The 20,997-nt window shown below is 39.4% G+C and overlaps 2 protein-coding genes across 3 annotated transcripts; one reads left to right on the top strand and one right to left on the bottom strand.

Moving 5' to 3' along the window:
* Positions 1–1,691: 1,691 nt before the first annotated feature.
* On the top strand, positions 1,692–10,592 carry tsku (tsukushi small leucine rich proteoglycan homolog (Xenopus laevis)). 2 transcript variants are annotated; one of them, XM_044032778.1, is made up of 3 exons: positions 1,692–1,959; positions 7,413–7,727; positions 8,210–10,592. In XM_044032778.1, exons 2-3 carry the CDS (start codon positions 7,419–7,421, stop codon positions 8,948–8,950), a joined length of 1,050 nt encoding a protein of 349 aa, XP_043888713.1. In that variant the 5' UTR covers positions 1,692–1,959; positions 7,413–7,418; the 3' UTR covers positions 8,951–10,592. The 2 variants fall into 2 exon arrangements, with proteins under 2 accessions (XP_043888713.1, XP_043888714.1); XM_044032779.1 differs by lacking the exon at positions 1,692–1,959 and adding an exon at positions 5,573–6,490.
* A 5,455-nt stretch (positions 10,593–16,047) lies between these two features.
* Positions 16,048–20,220, bottom strand: LOC122773088 (collagenase 3-like). Its single transcript, XM_044031482.1, has 11 exons — positions 20,115–20,220; positions 19,898–20,011; positions 19,633–19,760; positions 19,357–19,505; positions 19,123–19,248; positions 18,890–19,045; positions 18,662–18,782; positions 17,944–18,077; positions 17,698–17,857; positions 17,478–17,581; positions 16,048–17,379 (listed from the first exon to the last, which is right to left on the bottom strand). Exons 1-11 carry the CDS (start codon positions 20,202–20,204, stop codon positions 17,279–17,281), a joined length of 1,383 nt encoding a protein of 460 aa, XP_043887417.1. The 5' UTR covers positions 20,205–20,220; the 3' UTR covers positions 16,048–17,278.
* Between the last annotated feature and the right edge of the window lie 777 nt (positions 20,221–20,997).

Here is a 20,997-nt window from a genome sequence, read left to right as displayed (position 1 = left end):
CCTCTTTTTCTGGCTCAAACACTGAGGGACAAAGGGACAAAGGCCCAGTCCTAAGTAGGCAGAAGCTCATTTTAGTTGTAAATGTTTGGACTAAGATTTATATTGTGGTTGGATTAAGGTTAGAGTTAAGCATATTTTACTGGTTTTGGAAAAGGTAAGGGATAATGGTTTGGTTAGACTGTCCAAATAAATACATGTCAAGGCCGTGCCCTCAGAAAAGAATAGCTGTGCAAACTTCTGTGTGTGTGTGTGTGTGTGTGTGTAAAAATAAAAGCCTACAACAATTACACCCTTTTTAAAACTGCACCCTCAGTTTGTGTGGACTCTTGAGTGCGTGTGTGTTATATTGTATGGGTGTGTGCTGTGGTGCTGTCATGCTCTGATGGAGTAAACAATGGCACAGAGTGCCGATGAAGAGTGGAGGCCCCTCAGTATTGTGTGAGCAGCAATAGATATTCACTATAATTCATCACACTTGAGTTTCCGTTGCTTCTCCTTCCTGAAGACTTGCTCTGTCACTCTGTTTCTTTGGCCAGTTTTGTGTCAGACACTTTTCCATATTCTCCTTGTATCTAACCCTGTAATCACATGACACATTTTGTGAAATCACTGTGTAGTGTCTGTCTCTGCAGGATCCCGCAGGCAGCAACAGGAAAACCTCAGGGTTTCCGTTCATTTTATTTTGCTCTTTATCTGATTCATCAAAATGTAAACTTGGGGCCAAATGAAACAAACCGCCGCCTTGTTACGCAACAATATGCTTTGGTTTGGGCATGTTCCAGGCGTCTCCACTGGAGTGCGCACTTGAGAAAGTAGACCGAGCCCGGAAGTCAAGAGTGTGAGCCTTTAAAAATAAAAGTCAAGAGCGCAAGGTTAGGTCTTATTGTTGTAAAAAGGTCTAAAATAAAGTGCGAAACAAACTGTTGGTGTTAGAGGAACTAAAATGTGTCATAAAGATTGGATGTGTTTATTATTATATATGTGCATTAATAGCGTAACATATACATTACAAACAATACACAGAATAACCCACCAATGACCCTCCTTGCGTTTTCTTTCCAGGCTTTCTCCACACAAGTCAACAATGTATGGGAATCAAACTTAAACATCAATTACACTCAAGACGAACAACAGCTTTGTCACAGCATGTCTGTGATCTTTGATATTTTTGATACAGATACAGAAAACAATATTGATCCCTGAAGGGCAATTAAGTTTCTACTGTCAAATGACCACGCACACAATATAGTCACAATAAAGTGTCAGAGGAAAACAGGGTAAGGAATCTTCTAATGTATAGGTGGTGTTATTTATTATTCCAATGAGCTAAACTTATACATGTCTTGAATAAATCTGTGTGTCACAGCGACATGTTTTTTTTTTTGTCATGACATCGCGGAATAAACACGGGTTATCCTTGAAACATTAATGTCCACTCCAGGCTTAAGAATCCTGCTACTGTTGAAGTGTTTTTATCTGAAAAAAACAAAACAAAAAACATTTAATACTGCATATTCAAGATATTTAGAAATAATTACGGCCATTGGTCACTGAAGCAACTTCTGCACAGGACTATATTTCGTATCTATTTCGATTATATGTGTTGCAAATATCTGCAACAAAATAAGAGTCTTTTTAAATTTTTTATTTGTGTTTTATTTTGAAATTTCCTGCTTTTAATTTGTAAGACGGTGGGCTTGACCGTGGGTAAAACGAGCCTTCGGCCGACAGTCAGGAGTTTATGGGATGGGAACAGACGAGCGTGACCCAGAGTTTCCAGGTGTTGGCAGTTTGTTGCGGTGGAGTAGGGACACTACGGGATCTGCGGGGCTCATGTAGCCCAGCAGCACACTTCAACCACCGGGACTCAGCAGCGCTGCGGGGGTCTGGAAAAAACATGGGAGCGGTGAAGTGAAAAACGGCCCAAAAGCGCACTCTGTGTTGAAGAACGGTTCCAAAGTAAGTTACTCTCTTACATTCAAACAACGCCCTGAACACAGACTGACAAGGGGAAGTCACCAACGTGTGACACTTTTCAGTCGTTTTTTAAAAGAGTTGGTCTGGAAGCGGGATGATTTCGGACAGAGGAGGACTGCTGTGGACAGATCAGGTTTCACTTTCCACTTTTTCCGGTGCGTTTAAGAAAACGCCCCTGGTGTCCAGACTGAAACTGACCACAGTGTGTGTGTGTGTTGTTTGTGTGTGTTGTGTGTTGTTAGACACAGAGAGAAACACAAACAAACGACTGTGACTGATGCGCGCACAGAAGCATAAATGTGACATGTGGAGCTGTGATTGACAGCTGGAAGTGGGCGGAGTTAATGATGATTGTATCATCATGGCTGCGCCACATGTTGTACTTACTGGCTGTGTGTGAATGCTTGTATATTCACCTGAAAAAGGCCACTCTCTCGCTCTCTCTCTCTCTCTCTCTGCTGTGGTTTGCCACGTACAACTGCTGGAAATTTGATCTGCACTGGTGCCCATGCAGCGACTCTAAAATCCGCCCCTTCTCCTGTTGTCTACCAAGCACCATGACACGATGGTTCCCCTCTGTGGCAAGGCAGAGAAACCAGATGGTCAGGTTTTATATTAAGCAGGAAAGACTTTGAAAAAATAATTAATTAAAAAGCCAGGAAGAAATTCATTGAATGCTATGGCTAGATCACAGGAGTATTACTAACATTAGAGAAACTACCAATCTTTTCATTTGGGGATACACTTTTTAAAGATGGCAAACCACACTGTGACTCAATTCACAATATAAAAATAGTTTTCATCTTCATTTCTTAGAGATATACTGTACATCCTACTGTACATCCACGCGTCTGAAAAATCTGAACGACCCCTCTATATTGTCTGGTTTCTTTTCTCCTGTATGATCTGTAGTTCTTGGACAAAATAAGACATTTTCATTTAATTTCCATTGCAAAATGATTATGTATAACTTTGCTTGGTTTGGTGAGTTAAAGAAAAGAGGATCTTAAATTTCAATGGAAAAATGTAATCAATCTTAGACTACTGGATGTAAAGCTTGTAGTGGAATTGAGGACAAAATATGTGATGTCAGTGCGACTCACCTTCAGATCACTGTGACTCTTTCTAGTAAAACTCTTGTTGTTGTGTGTTAGGCAGCAGGGCCGTGGAAGACTAGGGTCGCAGAAATGAATAAGGCGAGCTACCTTGTGATAAAAAAAGGGGGAAAAAATAGGATAATCTATGATTAAAATAACAATTGCAGCTCTAAATATTATTACATTTGTCAGTAGAGGTGTCATCAGCTCAGTGCTGCAGAATAGCTCTTGTGTTTAAGTAGTGTACTAACAGTTTGTGCTTTATATACATCCACATCGTAGCACACTACTAAATAAACTGATAATAGAGTTGAAACTAGAACCTCAGAGTAAAAAAAAAGGACTTATTAGAGACTGTCTGCACAGCTGATATCCTCTGAGCTGTGGCTATTTCATTTTTTGAGTAGAGCTTTGCCACAAATCTCTCTCTTTTTTGAGCAATAAAAGTGTTGTTTTAGTCTTGTTTTTTGACTTTTTTTGATTAAATCATTCACTGGTTAAAATTTTGTGATAACACAGAGAGATTTGGCATGTCCATGAGTGAGTTCCACAAAAACCCTGTATGAGATCATTGGAGATCTTTAGGGCGGCGAAAGGTTTGGGGAGAGACAGTCGTGACAGTTTTGGCTGTTCACTGTCTGAAAAGCGATAATAATAATAATATTGATGATAATTATATATCTATATGTATGTACCATTATATGAGCCAAACCAAATATTCATGTTGACTAAAGGTGTGTCGTCAAATAACTCTGTTGAGCTTCATCACGTAACAATCAAAGAACCTGAGACTTTACTGCGACGTGAACGAAGCTGAGAATCCTTCACATACATTTTAGTGAGTAAAAGGTTTCTGCTATTGTGTGCCTGTCTGAGCAAAAAAAAAAAGCCTATATTTGTTTTATCTTGTTGTTTTGTGATGTTTAACTCTCCTGTTGGTAACTTAAAGAAGAGGGCCTAAAACTGGGCCCTGTGGGTCTGAGAAAGAAAGTTTGATCTGCCAAGTAGGACGTGAATTACTCAAGTGACACACTCCTGATTCTCACCCACTGCTTGAAACAGATCAAGATCTCATTGTCCACCGTTTCAAATGCAGCAATTAAATCTAAAAGCACAAGAAAGTAACAGTAGCTATAAAAGATATTAAGTATCTTCTCAAGGACTTTAGATATTAGAGCCAATTTGGATATAGGCGTATAATTGGCAAGAACTGTAATGAAATGTAAATGCAACAGTACATATTTGGCATTTTAGAGAAAGCAGAACTTCCCTTGCTGTCTTATCGCAATCGTTTGTGCATATTGAATGAATGTTACGTGCTGAGTTGTAATGTCTCATGTGGCTGTAATACTCAAAAACTCTGGGCTGTGTCTTTAGCACGTACACTGCTGTGTCATATCTGAGCGGCTTTACGATGACTGTTCATTTTTACCTATTACACAACTCTTAATCTCTGTTCACTTGAATGTTTCTTTGTCTTTGTGTACATACAGTAGTTATATAAGTGCTATTCAGCTGTCATCACCCATGATATACACGGACCATGCAAAAGCTGAAAAGCAGGTATATATGAAAGGCTTCACATTTGAGTGTACACTGCTTTTGTGTCTTTTGTTTTATATATTTTATTCACAAAATTACAGATGCAATACTATCGTGGTATCATCAGAGCACATGGATGTATCACTATCAGAGCTAAAAGTAATTTCTTAATGTGTTTTTGTCCAAGTGTGCACATTTTATTTGACAGAATTTTAAGATGAGCATAAATATTGTAAGTAGGGCTGCACGATATTGTAAAAACATGACAACATCCACTCTCTGGTCACTAAATTGTGTAAAAATACCAGTAGATGTTTTTGAAATGTCAGTCTGAGACTACAGACTGTCTTGACCATGCATGTTGAGCGTAGACACATTCAAATGTACCTTTTCCAAGTGCTGTAGGAAGGTACGGTGTTCCTCTTTTGTTTGTGTAGTAAGTTGTTTTCTCTAAACATGAAACTCATGCTTTGGTTTGTTTGCTTCTCTGGCTGCTGTGCCGACGCTCGATAAAGCAAGGCCCTTACCATGGTAAATAAATAAACATGGCTGAGTAGGGGGTTGTTGTGCTTCTTTCCCAGAACTGGAAGGTGTCAAAAAGCCTCTCAAAGTGAGAAGGTGCCAGGGTGCGATTTCACAGGACCTTGCCAATTGAGGAATTGCTGTCTTCTGTGTTTTTTTTGCTGACAGAAATGTGGTTTAATAGCAACGTGGCGGACGTTACTTACCAGCTTGGCGAGCTAACACTGTTCCGAGCCTCAACTGAGTATCGCACCAATACCGATTCCCATCCCTATTGTTGAACGTGTATGTAGAAATTTAATTGGCCTGTGGGGATGAAAAGTTTTCTGCATCTAAATCTAAAAATAATAAAATAAATGTTTCATTATGCACAAACTAGCTTTCCGTATGTTTTATATATATTTTAAGTGGCTTTTTTAATATGTCATTTTTAATGGGTAAGTGGTTTGGGAAACTTTGTCATGATAAAATGTAAATGAAGAGTCTTTATTTGGACTGATGGTTTGATAAGTTGGGATCAAACACGTTCTTGAGTTCCAAACCAAGCAAATCCTCCTGTAGCAGGAAGATTCTGGGATCCTGTCCTCCACTCTGGTGTAAAGACACAGCTCTAGATTTTAATTGGTCTTTTATGCATTTAATGTGGTTTCCTCAGTCGTTTTTTTTTTATTTAATGTTCTTATTTTCTTTGTCAGGCTGCAAAGTTTTAAGTATTTAAGTTTGTTTTTATTTATACCAGCATCAACAAGATTGAAAACTAAAATGGTGAAAGGTTAATTGCACATTATGTAAAGAGAGGGGTTGAAACATATTGAGTTGATTAAATTGTCAAACCCACTGTTCTGAGGTGAACAGCTCTGTTTAAATAGATCATTAGGCAGTGCAATCACACTGTAAATGTTGACTGCCTCTTAGATAAGAAGTGACTAATAACCCTTAGCCATGTTAGATATAGCAGCCATAATCTGAGTGTAACCTACCTGCACACCATAAAAGACTGAGTCTGAATCAAAAGCAAATATTAGGGAAAAAAAAGAAATCAGAAAAAACCTTTTGTTGCACTGTTTGTGAGTTTTGAATGTATGTTTGGTGCTGAATTGTAACCTCTCATGTTTGCTGTTAAAGGCTAAAACCCTGGCTTGTGTCTCTCTCACACACACACACACACATGCACGCGCACACACTGCCAGTTGTGTCAGGGCAAGTTTGCAGTGACTGTGCATTTTTACCTCTTACACAACTCTTCACCTCTGTCCACTTTCAACTTGAGTATTTGAGTGTTTGTGTGTGGAAGCATTGCTTAAGACCTGCACAGCGCTCACTCATTCATGACATACAGGAACTGAAAACAGGTATGAAAGGTTTTATATAACTTTATTATTGCATTTATGAATTTATGTTTTTAAGAATGTGCAGCCTTTTATGCATTTTATCTTTATTTATTCACTGAATTCCAGATACAATGCTATTGTGGTATCATCAGAAATAACCGTTGCTTGTGCTAAGTGTTCAGTTAATTTTACAGAATTTCATATTGAGCAGAAATATTCTAAGTAGGGCTTCGCAATATACGGTAAACACATGATTTTCGTTAGGGTCACTGAATATTGCGATGAAAATGCGACTTATGATGAAACAACAACAAAATCAAACATCTTCATGCCCTCTTTAAAGCATTGTCTGCTTCTCTGTAAACCTCCCTTAATACCTGGATTGTGGAAATAAATACTTCTAATTTGCAAAACAACAATATTTTAAATTAATCAGGACTGTCTTTTAGTAATTTTTTAATTACTTCGAATTCTTATTTCTCTGGTTACCAAGTAACAGGGTATAAGGATCTTGCAGTATGATTAAATTGTAAAATTGTTAATTGAGAAGATAAACATTTATAGTAAGTTGTTGGTCAAAAACACAAAAAAACAAGCACGGTAAACAATCTACATTTATCACAGTTGTCACAAGTTGTCTTTGTTGACATGTATATTGTGATTATGATATATTTTGGATAAATTGCAGTCCTTATTTTAGGGTCTTGATCCAGAAAATGTTTATTTTTTTTGTAATAGTAGCAAAGAAATGTTTAAGAAATTAAATGAAGTTATACCCACGAAGAAACCAAGAGTGTAAACACTGAAAGAGCTTCTCAAGTTGCAAAAACAAAACATTTCTTTATAAAAGGTAACATATACTTTAAATATGCTGTTTGAACCAGGATGGCTTCTCTAATTTAGTTGCAAAACATTTTTAACTAATTTGTTTTTTTCTCCCCAGGACACAATGGTAATCCTCCTGTGTTTCGCCTTTTCACTGCTGCTGGCAGTCGTCCAGTCTAACTCCATCAAGAACTGCCACCCTGGTTGCCACTGTGAGGTGGAAAGCTTTGGTCTGTTTGACAGCTTCAGCCTGACCAGAGTGGACTGTCGAGGACTGGGACCAAGCACCACCATGCCAATCCTCATCCCCTTGGACACTGCCCAACTGGACCTGTCCTCCAATGCCATGGGTCCACTCACTGACACCATGTTGGCTGGTCCAGGCTACACTACCCTTGTTGGCTTAGACCTAAGCAACAACCAAGTAACAAAGGTCAGTGCTTCACAGTCGTCATCTACAAACTGTAAAATGTTGCAATGCTATTTTTCTTCAAAAACTACAAACGAAAAGTTCATTTAAAAGTAAAATCTGTGATTTGTTAAATGTATTTGGGCCCTTATTTAACAGACACAAGGACAAAGTAAACATTTTCAGTGTTTCCACTGACACATTTAAACTGTATTTGTTAAACATAAACAAATCTCAACATTGATTCCTAAAGCACACTCAAAAATCATGTCAACTAGTATCTAATATTATTTGTCAAGAGTTGTTAAGTGCTTAAGTCAGACATAGTTTCTTAATTGTAAAGTAATATAATTAAGGTGCATACCCAATTGTGGGTGTGACTTATATGAGAGAGAGTGTCTCTCACAAGCAAGTGTACATGTGGCATAGCAATGTCCTAATTATGTCAGCTAAAGGCTTTCTTCATTTTATATTTCTTAATCTCTTCCTTGCCTTCTTATTTTCAGATGAGCCCCAATGCTTTGTCCAAGCTGCGCTACTTGGAGACTCTGGATCTGAGCCACAACAAGCTGGAGAGCCTCCCTCCAAGCTGCTTCTCTGGTCTCCCTCTGGTTGAAGTCGACCTCAGCCACAACAGCTTCCAGGAGTTTGACTTGGAGGTGTTTTCTACTAAAGTCAACAGTGAGCCTGTCAGCGTGGATCTGTCTCATAATAACCTTGTGTCAGTCTCCATGAATTTACGTGGTCGAGTCTCACACATTCAAACCTTAACTCTGTCGGCAAACCTGCTGTCGAGTGTACCGCATCTGCCAGGACTTCCACTGAGGTACCTCAGTCTGGATGGTAACCCTATCGTAGAGATTAAGGAGGGAGCCTTTGCTCCACTCAAAGATCTGGTTTATTTGTCCATCAGCAGCCTCCACGAGCTTCAAGAAATTAAGCCTTTCAGCTTCAGAGATCTTGGGAACCTCCAAGTTCTGGATCTCTCCAACAACCACAAGCTGAAAGCTCTGGACCCGGCTGTTTTCAGCGGCCTGAACTCCCTGCAAGAGCTGAATTTGTCAAACTCTGGTGTGGTGTCCTTGCCAAATAACATGCTGACCCACTTGCCCAGTATTAAAAGTGTCACACTGGGGCAAAATATCCACTGCTGGAAGACCCAGAAACAGGGGCAGTTCCACAGGCAGCTGGGTCAGGTCGAACACAACCAAGTTCTTAACTGTAATGCAGAGGGCATTGTGTTGTAAGACCTCACGTTGACCACTTTTTTAAAAGAAAAAATATTAATGCCAGAGCTGTGCCTTATGTGCTTTGATATGCAGTCACACAGTCACCTCTGTCTCAAGGCAAAACTTCAGAATATGTCTTAAAGGTTTAGGGGGCCATACAAAGGAGCACGAGAATCCACAAACGTGTTTGTGTCTCATATCTGCTTTTTTTCCACCTGAAGTCTGAAAGCGCTATATTTGGAAAACAGGTCCCAGAGTGACAAAATCTTACAATGCCATCCTTGCATATTTGTGTGTACAGCTAAAACACAACATTTGGGGCAATGATTATGACATAGCACCAACTCTGTCTAACTCATAACTACGCGAGATGCTGCATCATCTTTGTCGTCGCTGTCCTCCTCAACTGTGTTTAGAGCTTGTACAGAGTGTGTGAGCTTCATGCCTTCTCTGATTTTTGTGGTATTTCTGTGGCAGCATTAGAGCGCCACATTGGGGCCTGGCACATATACTACAGCGTTTAGCGTTGTCTTGGTGGGCTTCATGTGTATATGTAAGACATTTTTTGAAACAATGCCGTGATTAAGCAAAACCTTTTTAAGAGATTGTATAGGGAAAGTTCTGTTTTTATGGCTTCATGACTCAAGTACCACTGTGTCCTAATGTACAGAACATGTACAGAACCATTCTCTCACACCTTAATATACAGTACAATGTTAACTGGTGGTAAAACGTTCATAAATCCAAAACTTTAAGGATTCTATTTAAAGTGGGTCCATATCAAGCATCTTTGCACTTAATTCAATTACAACTGCATTTCATTAAGTAATGCACTCGCACGTTAACAGAATATCATCCAGCATAATACATTACATATACATGTTTTTTTGACCACTAAGAATTTTTCATTTGACTTTGAATGTGAGAATTTATCATAGGAAATATATGTGTAATGCACATAGCTTTTGCTTGAACGTTCAATGAGAAGTTTGATATGCTTTGACCTAGCTTTGCACAAATAAGACATAAAGCAGCGTCAAACGGCGGCCTGAGCTCCACCTGAAGAGTTCAGCTTTGGTAATGGAAGCTGCTTTTCTGCCAGATTCCAGTCTTTATGATAAGCTAACTGGTTGTATCAATCTTCTGATTTAACGCTTGGTAAAATCAAAATTCAGCACACCAGCCACAAAATGATTTTATTATTACTTGAATTTATATGGACTATATCTCAACAATAGAACACTAAGTTTGGTGTGCAGCCTTTGCAAATTATGCACGTACAGCCTTTCCATGTGGTGCCTGCTGACGTGTTACCCTCGTGTCACTGACATGACACAAACTCCTGAACAAATTGTGTTCATTTTAATTTGAACATCTGCCAAACCAGTTGTTAAACAGTCGTTGACAATGTTTATTCAATGGTTTATGAAGTAAGGCTGGTATCTGTTGATGTTCAAACACTTACTGGAGCATTCCTGTGGTGTCTCTAAGAAGACTGCATGTTTGGGTCACCTGGTTAATTGAAAGCCGGTTGAGCGCAGTCTTGGTGTGGGAGTTTATATTTGTATGTATTGTATGTATCTATAATGTATATAACTTTTATATATACTATATGAATCCTATGTGTAATGAATAAATATTCTTAGGACCTCTGCTTGAATGTCTGCAGTTTCATTATCAGGATGATGCGGCGTTATGTACAGAACGAATGGTGCTTTTGTTGTCCTTGAGGCACTCTTTATCCTCCATACGTTGTGTGTTTGAGTGGTGCTGCCTGACCTCCATATATGGTCTTCAGCCTCTGATTACCTGCATCTGATGGTTGTCTTCAAGGCCCTCCCCTCGCTCCCTCAAACCGCAGCCAGGATCAGGTGAATTAGCTTTAGCCCCCACTCCCTTCATTTAAGTTAACAATAAAGATTATTGTACTGATTTTGCTTTCTCTGAGCCAGTGTTGTAACAGCAGAAGCAGCGACAGTGTAAGCGAAAGGGTTGAAAAGCATGCTGTGGGTGCACAGGATCAAGAGGGACCTCAGAAATCAGCAGTTGAGCACACATCAGTATTTTTTTCCTATGCCTATGGACAAGTTTCTGAGTATTCAGTGTTTTCTTAGTCACTTGTGGTCTTGGATGGTCCTCAATCAACACTAAAGTGGGCGGACACAACAGCAACAACACAGGGCTAGTCAGAGAGAGAAAGAGAGAATAAAAGAGGTACAAAGAGCTGGGTGTCAGTCACCACTGCTTACAGCTCTCTCTCTATCGCTCTCTGTGTGTGTGTGTGTGTGTCACACATTGCATCAGAGTGGGACTGTTCATCTTACATCCGGGAAATTGAGGATAAACCATAGTTATTTTTACTATATTCTACTCAAGTAAAAGTACCACTATTTTGCTAATATTTTACTTAAGTACAAGTACAGGTCTAAAAATGTACTCAAGTTAAAGTAAAAAAGTAGCTTGTTTAAAATGTACTCGGAGTAAAAGTTACTTAGTTACTTTTTTAACAAGGTTTTTTCTTGTGTTACATATTAAATGTTTTAAATTAAAGGCAAACCTTTTACAAATTAAAGTGCTGACAAAATAAAATAACTGTCAAAATGGGTCAAAGGTCACAATGTTACTCACTCAGGGACCTTAGTTTGTGCCAATTCACCTGTCCTCATCATTCACTGTCAAAGTGCATTTATTTATTTATTTTTAAATTTAGACCAACATTTTAGTATTACTCATTACTTTCCAACTCTGTATTTAAGTTTATTCATGCCTGTGTTTGTGTGAGTGAGACTCTGTTCTCTTCATATCGATGGGAGTCTGCCTGAGAGCCCTGAGAGTGGATTGACCCCATTGGGGTAAAACACTTCCAGATGTTTGTGTCCTCCTGTCCATCTCCTGAAGGCTTGGCATGTTGAAATTGAAGTAACTAAAAACATTCATCAGAGAGACTGTGCTGGCTGTTTCCAGGGCGCAGTGGTGGCTACACTTCCTTAAACACTGTGAAATGGGAATATAACGTTCAGTTAGCTCTCACTGCTTCTCTGTCCACGACATGCACACATGTTGAAAGTCAGCAAAAACAGCCTTGACACCTAAATGATGAGAAATGAAGTTCTGCCGAGAGAGAAATCACACACTGTTTTCGCAGCGAGTGAAGGTAAAAATGACTCATACAGAAAAGGAGTTCATTAAGATCTTGACAGAAACGCTGACATTTCTGTCTGATGCTGATAAAACAAATCTCCATGAACTCACTTAGTGGTACGCTGACATTTGATATGAGTGTGGTTTGCCCGGCTGTTGACACAACAGAGGTTCAAGTTCAAGAGTTGCAAACACATCAATTTCAAATTCACTGACACTGTAATAATTAAATGTTTTATTTCCTTCTCGTTTTTGATCTCATGGTCATCACAAATTCTGCAGTCCTTTCAGTCAGGGAAGTGAGAGTAAGCCTTTTCCAGGTTGGACTCCAACGTGGAGCTGAAACTGGTTCAGCACTCATGCACTGTAATTGCTTGTTTATCCAAGTCTGAACATGATCCAACAAGACCCATTTCTCATGTCACCTTTTACTGAAATAAAATCTACCTGTTTTTCATGTTCCTTTGTTGCTTTGGTAGAGAAAATGGGATTAGTTCCAGTGTGCTGTTTGCATTGAGGTGGTGCTCAATGCAAACAGTGAGGAAACACAAGGTAATCGCTCGCTTCTCTGCTGTGGTCTTTGCTCTGACATGCATTTACTTTAAACCACAGGGAAGCTTTGAACTGTTTATGATGAATTGAGGCAAGCAGGACCAGGGTGTCTTTATTAAGTGCTCGCTTCTCACTTGCACATAATTGTAACTTGACCTTCGCGCACAGATCCTCCAGAGGATCAAGCTATCCAAGCAACTAATTTACTTTACCGTAACAATGAGGCCATACTTGTCTAAGCTGTGAGCTTTTTACTTTGCAGTGGCTGTGAAACCCAAGGAGCAAGTTTCTAAATCTTTTATACAGAACATCAACAATAGGACCGCATGTATATAACACCTTTTATGCAAAATTGCAGTATAGATTGCTAAATAAAGAGTAACACAAAAGCCACACATTCCCTGTAACAGCTGTTGAGGTTTGTGCAACTGCATGGCATTTTCTGTACATTGTGAAACATGCAAAGTCCAAATAACATGCTGACCCACTTGCTGAGTATTATATAAAGTACAAGTGGGCTTCAAGAAAACGTAACATGTTTACACAGTTTACTACAAAGCTGTAGTGCGTAACTTTTGAATCATCAAATGACTAATCATTTAGTAAGGATGCTAAAAATGTTTTTTTTCTCTCTTCTATTTCTATTTCATGGATCCATTTCTATTATTTTATGTAACACCAAATAAAATATACCTCCACTGAAAAACAGTATTCTCAGTGTTCTCAGTGTTTATTTGTGTTTAACCAATGGATTTGGCATGCATATGTCTCATTACTGTAACTCCTATCGGTTATGATATCTAGAATATTAAAAAACTATCGACTGGCGATCTGTCCAGGGTGTGACCCCACCTTTTGCCCTATGTCAGCTGAGATTAGCACAGCATGGCCCTTATGTGGAGGATAAAGCGGTAGAAGACGGATGGATGGATACCGAAAAGCAGAGAAATAGAGCTTTGTGCCCATATACTTGTCATTATGGTAGCCTTCTGCGGAACGACTGTCCAAGATTCACCAGCGTGTCACGCGTCTGTGACGTCACAACTGTTAAATAACTGCCAGATATCGAAAGTGAAAGTTATCTTGGAAGAAGGAGCAGAATCACTCACTGATTGATTTATTTGACAATTCTACAGCCATAAAATCAAAAATAAACCCAGGCCTGATTATCATGACGGTCGTAAGAGGGTTAAAGTATAGTGGAGTTGAAGCCCTTTGTTAAGATTGTACAGAGATAACTTGTTACTGAATGTTTCAGTCACTTTTATGACACGTCTGTGGCTCATATATGTCTCATTTATCGATGTTTATGGGCCAACTCAAAAAAAAAAGAGCTGACTTACTCCACATTCCAGCAAATTTGCAGGAAGAAACAGCAGAGTCTGTGCCTTTTCTCAGAGGCTCTGGCAGCTTTATCAGCACTAACTTCAGATGTTTTCTGCTCCACCTAGGGAAATGGAAGAATAGCACCAGGCAGACAAAAGAGCTAATTTATTGAGCGTATTCATCAGCACCATTAAAGAACAAGTCCTGTACCTGACCTATTTGGAAGTGGTGCATGACTTTTTTGTTTTCTTTTAATATATACAGTTCATTACAGTTGTGTTTAATGTAATAGAAAAAGAGTGTCATGGTGTTTCATGAACCTTGTGAGCCAGTTGTCATGGCTCATGTAATCGGTGCAGTGAAGCAGCAGTGGGAATGTTGCATCACCTCCTCTCACAGTGGTCTGAAGAGGGAGTTTCCCAAAGGAAAAGGAATATATCCTTATTCTGTTCCCTACTGTGTCATTCCTCTCCATCTGTTTTCCATCAGGAGATGCAGGGCTGGACTGCGTAAATGTTTTCCTCTTTACCTTTTTCCCCATTCCAATGTTGTTTTTCATTGACCTCTTTCAACTCTCTCTCTAAAAAGTGCTATACTGCCCCACAAAGGCAACGTGTAGTAACTGCACAAAGATTTTTTGTGGATGCAGGCTGGCTTTAATCCTTCTGTGTCTTCCGTAATTCCAGACACACACGATGATGTTGTCATCCCATCTCTAGGAGCCATGTCTCATTTTTATTTGTGAGTTTCCCCCTAAGCACTAGGGGGTTGTATTTCATTTCTTATAGTCTGCCTAAGGCTGACACAGGCCAAAGGTCATGCTGGGTTATTTGAGGTCACCTGTCATTATACTTTTATACAGAGTGTACCCTGCCTATCGCCCTATGCCAGCTGAGATTGGCATAGCAACCCCCGCGCGACCCTCACGTGGAGGATAAAGCGGTAGAAGATTGATGGATGTTGCTCAGATTCTGCAGATCACCAAGGATAAGAGCAAGGAGACAGTATTATCGTTGAATGAAAAGCAATAAGCTTTACTGTACGTTACACTTTCTTTGCAAAACAGGAAGTCTATTTGTCTCTTGCCATAATCAAAATATCAAAACACTGTTGACGTCAAGGTTAAGTTAAAGCTTTAGTATTTAACATTTAGGAAGGTTTATTGACAGAAATCTGATTAAAAAGTGGTCAGGCTGATACAGTGAATTCTAAAAGTGAATTTTTTTTTTGTTTTTTGCCAGGTCTCTTGTTTCTTTTCCAAATACTCACAGCAAATTCACAACTGACACTCTGACATTCAAGTAATAGTATTGACTGTAGGTGTGGAGATGGCTCCTGAGAGCAGTTGCAGGTAAGCCAGTTGTCACAGCCGGTGCTGGTGCGTAATCATGCTCTCCCTTTAAATGCAATGGCATGTGCTGTACCACATGAGACACTGGGTCAGGGTAAGGCTTAGGTTACTACACATGAGGGGGGCATTTTGGACACCAGGATAAAACTGTAAAAAACTTGAGTTTATTGTTTATTTGTGTGCAACAGTTTATTTAAGTTCATGCAGTTGTGAGCTGTCTGTGTTATGATGAATGAAATAAAGACCTTCTACATTTGTATTTCTGACAATGCGAAAGCCGTATTACTCTCGCACTGTAAATGATGCGTGTCTATAAAACCAGGGCTAAGAACTTTGAATCCAATATTAGCGATGAACCTTACTGAGTTTGAATCAGTAAAATAGCCTATACACCACACAATACCTCAGCAATGAACAAATGAGGTGACTGCCTCAGTGCCCTGTAATTACATTCGCATGGTTGCACCCGTGGATTATGCTGTTTGTTTCATCAACTTGAGCCTGATAGAAGCAACTGACCTTTCAATTCTGCACTGCAATGCAATTTCCCTTCATGCATGTGATTATATATATATGTATATATATATATATATATATATATATATATATATGTATATATGCACACATACTGTAAATACTGTTTATTATGTATAGTATAGTTTTTCTGTGTGTTATGAGTGGTATGTTTAGCCTTCACACCTTAATAGCCTTAATATTAGTGATTGTTGAAACAGTGGAGACAGGGTTATTTGCGTGAGTTTTATTTAGCTTCTGTTGCATCCTATACAACAATTCAATGGACAATTCAAAGAGTTTGGCATGTTTCCTATAAGCACGACATGGCGATTCTCTCTGGTGAACAAAGGAGGGTAAAAGTGATGCGTACACTTTAACAAAATGTTCTCAGATAAATCACTCTGCCGAGTGAATGATTATTCTTGCAAGGTCAGCATTACATACTACTTTACCATGACACCAAGCAATGTACCTCATAATCTGGGGTAACAGGATTTCTCTCTTTTTCAAAATGCATTCTGTATACAGGAGCAATTTAAAAAGCAAAATACAAGTGTTAGCCTGAAAAGAAAAGAGATGTATAACATGCTGAGCTCAACTTTTTGGTACTGTAACACAACTGAGCTTCATCGAATATGTGCAGGTCACTGTGGTCTATTTCTGTTTTGACACATTTGTTTGCGTTTGTCTAAACAAGAGGAAACCGCTGGACTACAGTATATTATGCATAGTTGGTTGTTGTCACCTTAAGGGCGCTATGGGCAATGTGTGTACAAAAATTCCAGTGGAGTATTCATAAATACATTCTCACTGTTGATATGTCGTATTTGGTTGAAATCCGCTCTTAGAATTCTATGTAGGTAGACATGTGGAATAACCCTTTAAGTCTGTAATTCTCTCATTATTTAGATAAAGAGGTATTTGGTGAAATGAATCTTTTGAAACTGCAGCTTCTGGTTTTGCTGGAACATAATCCTTGGACCTGAATGGGACCTTTGTGTACTTCAACTGCTGAGTGCTCTCTAGTGGGAAAAGTAGGTCATTACATGTTCTTGTATTTGTTGCTTTTTTTCCGGCAGAAACTCATTTCAGAGGAGCTGGTTAAGTTTAGGGCTAACATTTGATAGTTAGATTGAGGTTTGGGTTGGGCATTAACTGGTTATGGTTAAGGCTAGAGATAATGTGTGTGTGTGTGTGTAGTTGTAAAATAAATAGCAATAATCTTATTGAACATAGATATACGAGGAAACCTCAAGCTTTCTGTGTCTGACAGTTGACGTGAACTATGTACATGTGACCAGCACAAGTAAAAATAAATAACTTCTCTGTGCATGTGACCATTTTTCTCAACATTCATGGGATCATCACATCTTCTGAAGTCTCATTTTAACATGTCTGCATATATTGTGTCTGTCACAAAGTCATTATGACATGGTATAAACCGGTTGCTGACCACTTCATCAGCAGTTGAGAATTGCGTTGGTCCTCATGATGCGAATGACTTTCTTTGAGGTGTAACTGTACTCGTACTGCACGTGGTCATGGAAGAAATACAAGTATCCTGAAAAGTGAGCAGAGAGGGGAGCAATGTTAGATACAGACAACAAAGTATTTTGAATTATCATTGATGAAACTGTGTTAGTGAAGGTTTCATAGTACCATAGTGATACACAGCGGCATCAACCTCATCACTCATTCCTGGAAAATCGTCCTCAATGGATCGTGGGTAGCCAGTGTCCATGGTGCCCGACGCTTCATCGTAGCTGTTGATGGCGATGATGAAGATGATGAAGTAATGTGAGTCTTGTTCAACAAAAATATACTGCACTGTGCATAGATTAAAAACTCTAAAATAACCAAGCTGTGCGTGTCGTCATACCTCCAGTATTCCTCGTCAGTGAAAAGTAGAGTTTTGCCTGTGTCTCCAATGTGCACCGCCGCATCTACTTTCCTGATGGTCTTGGGAAGGCCGAGTTTGTGAATGTACTTTGGATAACCATCCACGAGATTGTACCCGTTCAGCGCCCACATTCGGATCCCTGTGGACCAGAAACCAAAGTCAAAATTAAATGAAATATCAACTTCTGCCCCAAACTACGACTACCACTGTAACAAAATACCCCACCACTGAATATGATGACGAGATCCTTCTCTGGGTTCTCATAAGCTGCATCCACTTTGTTGGGTATGGAAGGCCATGTGGACTTGATCAGCGTCTGCTCAGGCTCCGGCATCTGAGGGTGGAGACGCCAGTAGAATCTGCAACAAGGTACAGTATGTTAATGTTAATATTTGGCATATGGAATTAATCAACAAGCCCTGTGATGGACTGGCGACCTGTCCAAGGTGTACCCGGCCTTTCATTCTATTTTATTGGATTAATTTGGCTCCAGCGCACGCAGAGGCCCTCATGTGAATGACAACGCATACACATTACTCTAATATTATTACATTCTTACTCAGTACTAAGGGATTACAACAGTGATAATATAAGAATTACTAAGCAAAATAATGCTGATTTAAAATGTTATTAGAGCATGGTTGGTATTTTTTTCTTGATGACATGTATGCGCAGCAGGTCATGGCAGGTCACAGAGACAGGAATTTGCAGAAAACAGTAATCTTTTGGAGAGAATGACTTAGTTTTTTGCTTTAAGAGGCTGCCATATTCTGCAGTTCTAATTATGTTTCAATAAAGTGGATTCAGCTCCAAAAACAACTATATTATTACTAAACAAGTACTATAGTAATATCATGAAAAGTAACGTATTACACTTTCCGAGTCACGTTAAGTTTACTCTGTGATGACAAACACCAAAAGATAATTGTGGAACTTGCTGTACCTGTCTTTGAAGATGACCGTCTCCCCCCTGAGCTCTGTGGCAGCGTCAAAACTCAACATCGGGTCACATTTGGTTGGTGCGTCAGGCCTTGGCTTCACTTTCCTTGAGTTTGGGTTTGGACCTGTGATCAAACATCTGCCATTAATGTCACTGTTCACAAGAATGTTTCCACAAAAAACAAAGAAAAAGAATATTAGATTTATCGCACATAATTATGTGTCTTCTCACCATAGAGAGCTTGGATTCCTTCAATGTCATCTTCAGCCAGAGGGTAGCCTGTGCTGTACGAGTAGACGGGATACATCAGGGCGCCCGGGTCTGTGGAGTGGGACATACCGAGGGCATGTCCTAACTCATGGGCTGCCACTATGAACAGGTTGTAAGCTGAACAGAAAAGGTGTCCAGTCAAAATAAAATTTAGATAATTTAGATAATCTGCTGAATGTGTGCACACTTCTTACCGGAGGAATCTTTGGTCCAATCTTCGTCCTCATCAAAGTGAGTGTCTCCCCCGATGCCTTCGCCCGGGGGGTAAGCATGAGCCAGCAGTCCATTAGGCCCATCAAAGGGGTTGTAGTCTCCATGCTCTGCAGAATATAGGTCAAAGAATATTTACTGTATTGAAATGCACTTCATGTCAAGTGCCTCCTCTGTAAAAGTGTGTTAATCGTCATTTCAAACAAGGCTTTTTGTACCTTTGGATCCAAAACTGATCATAATGTCAGCGTTGCCCTTGTATAGCTTCTTAAAGGTCAGAGGTGTGACATCCGACCAAGCGTTCAGCGCATTGCGAATGGCTCTGTCCACGTCAGACTTCTTCAGGTCTGGTGTATAATTCACAATCCTAAATCATCAGGAAGTAGGGGACAGTGTCAGGGAGTGAATGTGAAAAGGTCAGCTACTTGCAGAAAGCATTTTTTTTTTGTCACAATTTTCTACATTATATTCAATATTATCATTTGAATTCATACCTGAATGTTACGTCGGTATTTGGCCATTTGAGGTGTCGAGGAAAGTGGTTGTACTCCCCAATATCTGGGACACCGCACCTGGGCTCCTTCATCAGCTCCAAAGTGTTCTCATCCAGATTCCCTGTCACCTGCAGAAGTAGAAGAAGTAGTGTTGGCGTAGTTTTTCAAGTTCACAAGTTTGTAGCTTCTGGTTTTAAATATAAATTTACAAACTGTGTTAAATGATCTCCCTGAAACAATGGCATCATTCTGTTGATCTTCTCACCTTGAGATTGAAGAATCTCTGCATCTCTTTGATCTTGGCCTTGAGGGCATCTGATGGCTGCCCTTGTCTACCCTGTAGACCTGCTGGAAGGCCATAGAAGCGACGAAGGTATTTCTATTCAAAAGAGGGCAAAATGTTGTCAAGTAAGTCACGCAGAGCCACTTGAAGCCAACTTACACAACCGAGTAGTGTCCAAATTAGAGAGGTCAGATCTTACCTCTGCTAAAAGCAAGTCGTCTTTGTCCTCAGACGACAGAGGCGCAGCAGAGGAGTGAGCAAACAGCGCAAGCACCAGCAAAGCTATCATTGTTACTGTCTCAGTGTTGTCCTCAGGAGTCATGGAGTGTACAAAGCTCTGCTGGGTATTTATAGTGTTTGGTCCACTTTTTTTTTTTTTCAAGGGGTCTGTGATTCATGTAAAATCACCTACCCACTTCCTCCTCCATGTGTTGAGAATATGCTTGTATCTGTAAAACTTCACTGTGGTTTGAGTGACCTCCTTTGAACTGGCTTGAGTTTTGATAAAACATTAATCAATTTCCCCAATAGCCCATGACGTAAGTTTACACTGAAAATGCCTCCAAAGCAAAACTTCTGTCTGTTTATAGGCAGATTTACATTTAGTCCTCTCTTTTTTTTGGCAGGAAACACTTCAGGTTTTATCATGACACGTCACATCCCGGCTTTCTATCTTCAGTTTCGAAAATAAAACTAAATATAAATAAAATGCTGTGCAGTAAAAAAGGAGGGAATTTTGGGAATATGTTCATGCTGATCTCGTCTCAGTCATCCGCTTCGCCGTGTTATTTTAGGGCACGTTGTTTTGGGAATGTGACTAACAGACACACATCACAATAAAAAAAACAAAAAAATCAAACTTGAAATTTTAAATGTGAGATATTATATTGCGATGTCTGAAAAAGGCTTGATTATAGCACAGATATCACATTGATGATTGATTCCCCTAATTTTTTAGTGCACACTGGAATTGATTGATTTTCTTGCACATATGAATCCTTATAATGTTTATTAATGATCTTTCTATTAATGATTTCTTTTCCAAAATCAAGATATTTATCTCAATAACTACTATAAGGATG

The sequence above is a fragment of the Solea senegalensis genome, linkage group LG8 (assembly GCF_019176455.1).
Source record: "Solea senegalensis isolate Sse05_10M linkage group LG8, IFAPA_SoseM_1, whole genome shotgun sequence".
Taxonomy (NCBI): domain Eukaryota; kingdom Metazoa; phylum Chordata; class Actinopteri; order Pleuronectiformes; family Soleidae; genus Solea; species Solea senegalensis.
This window is presented reverse-complemented; position numbering and strand designations above follow the sequence as displayed.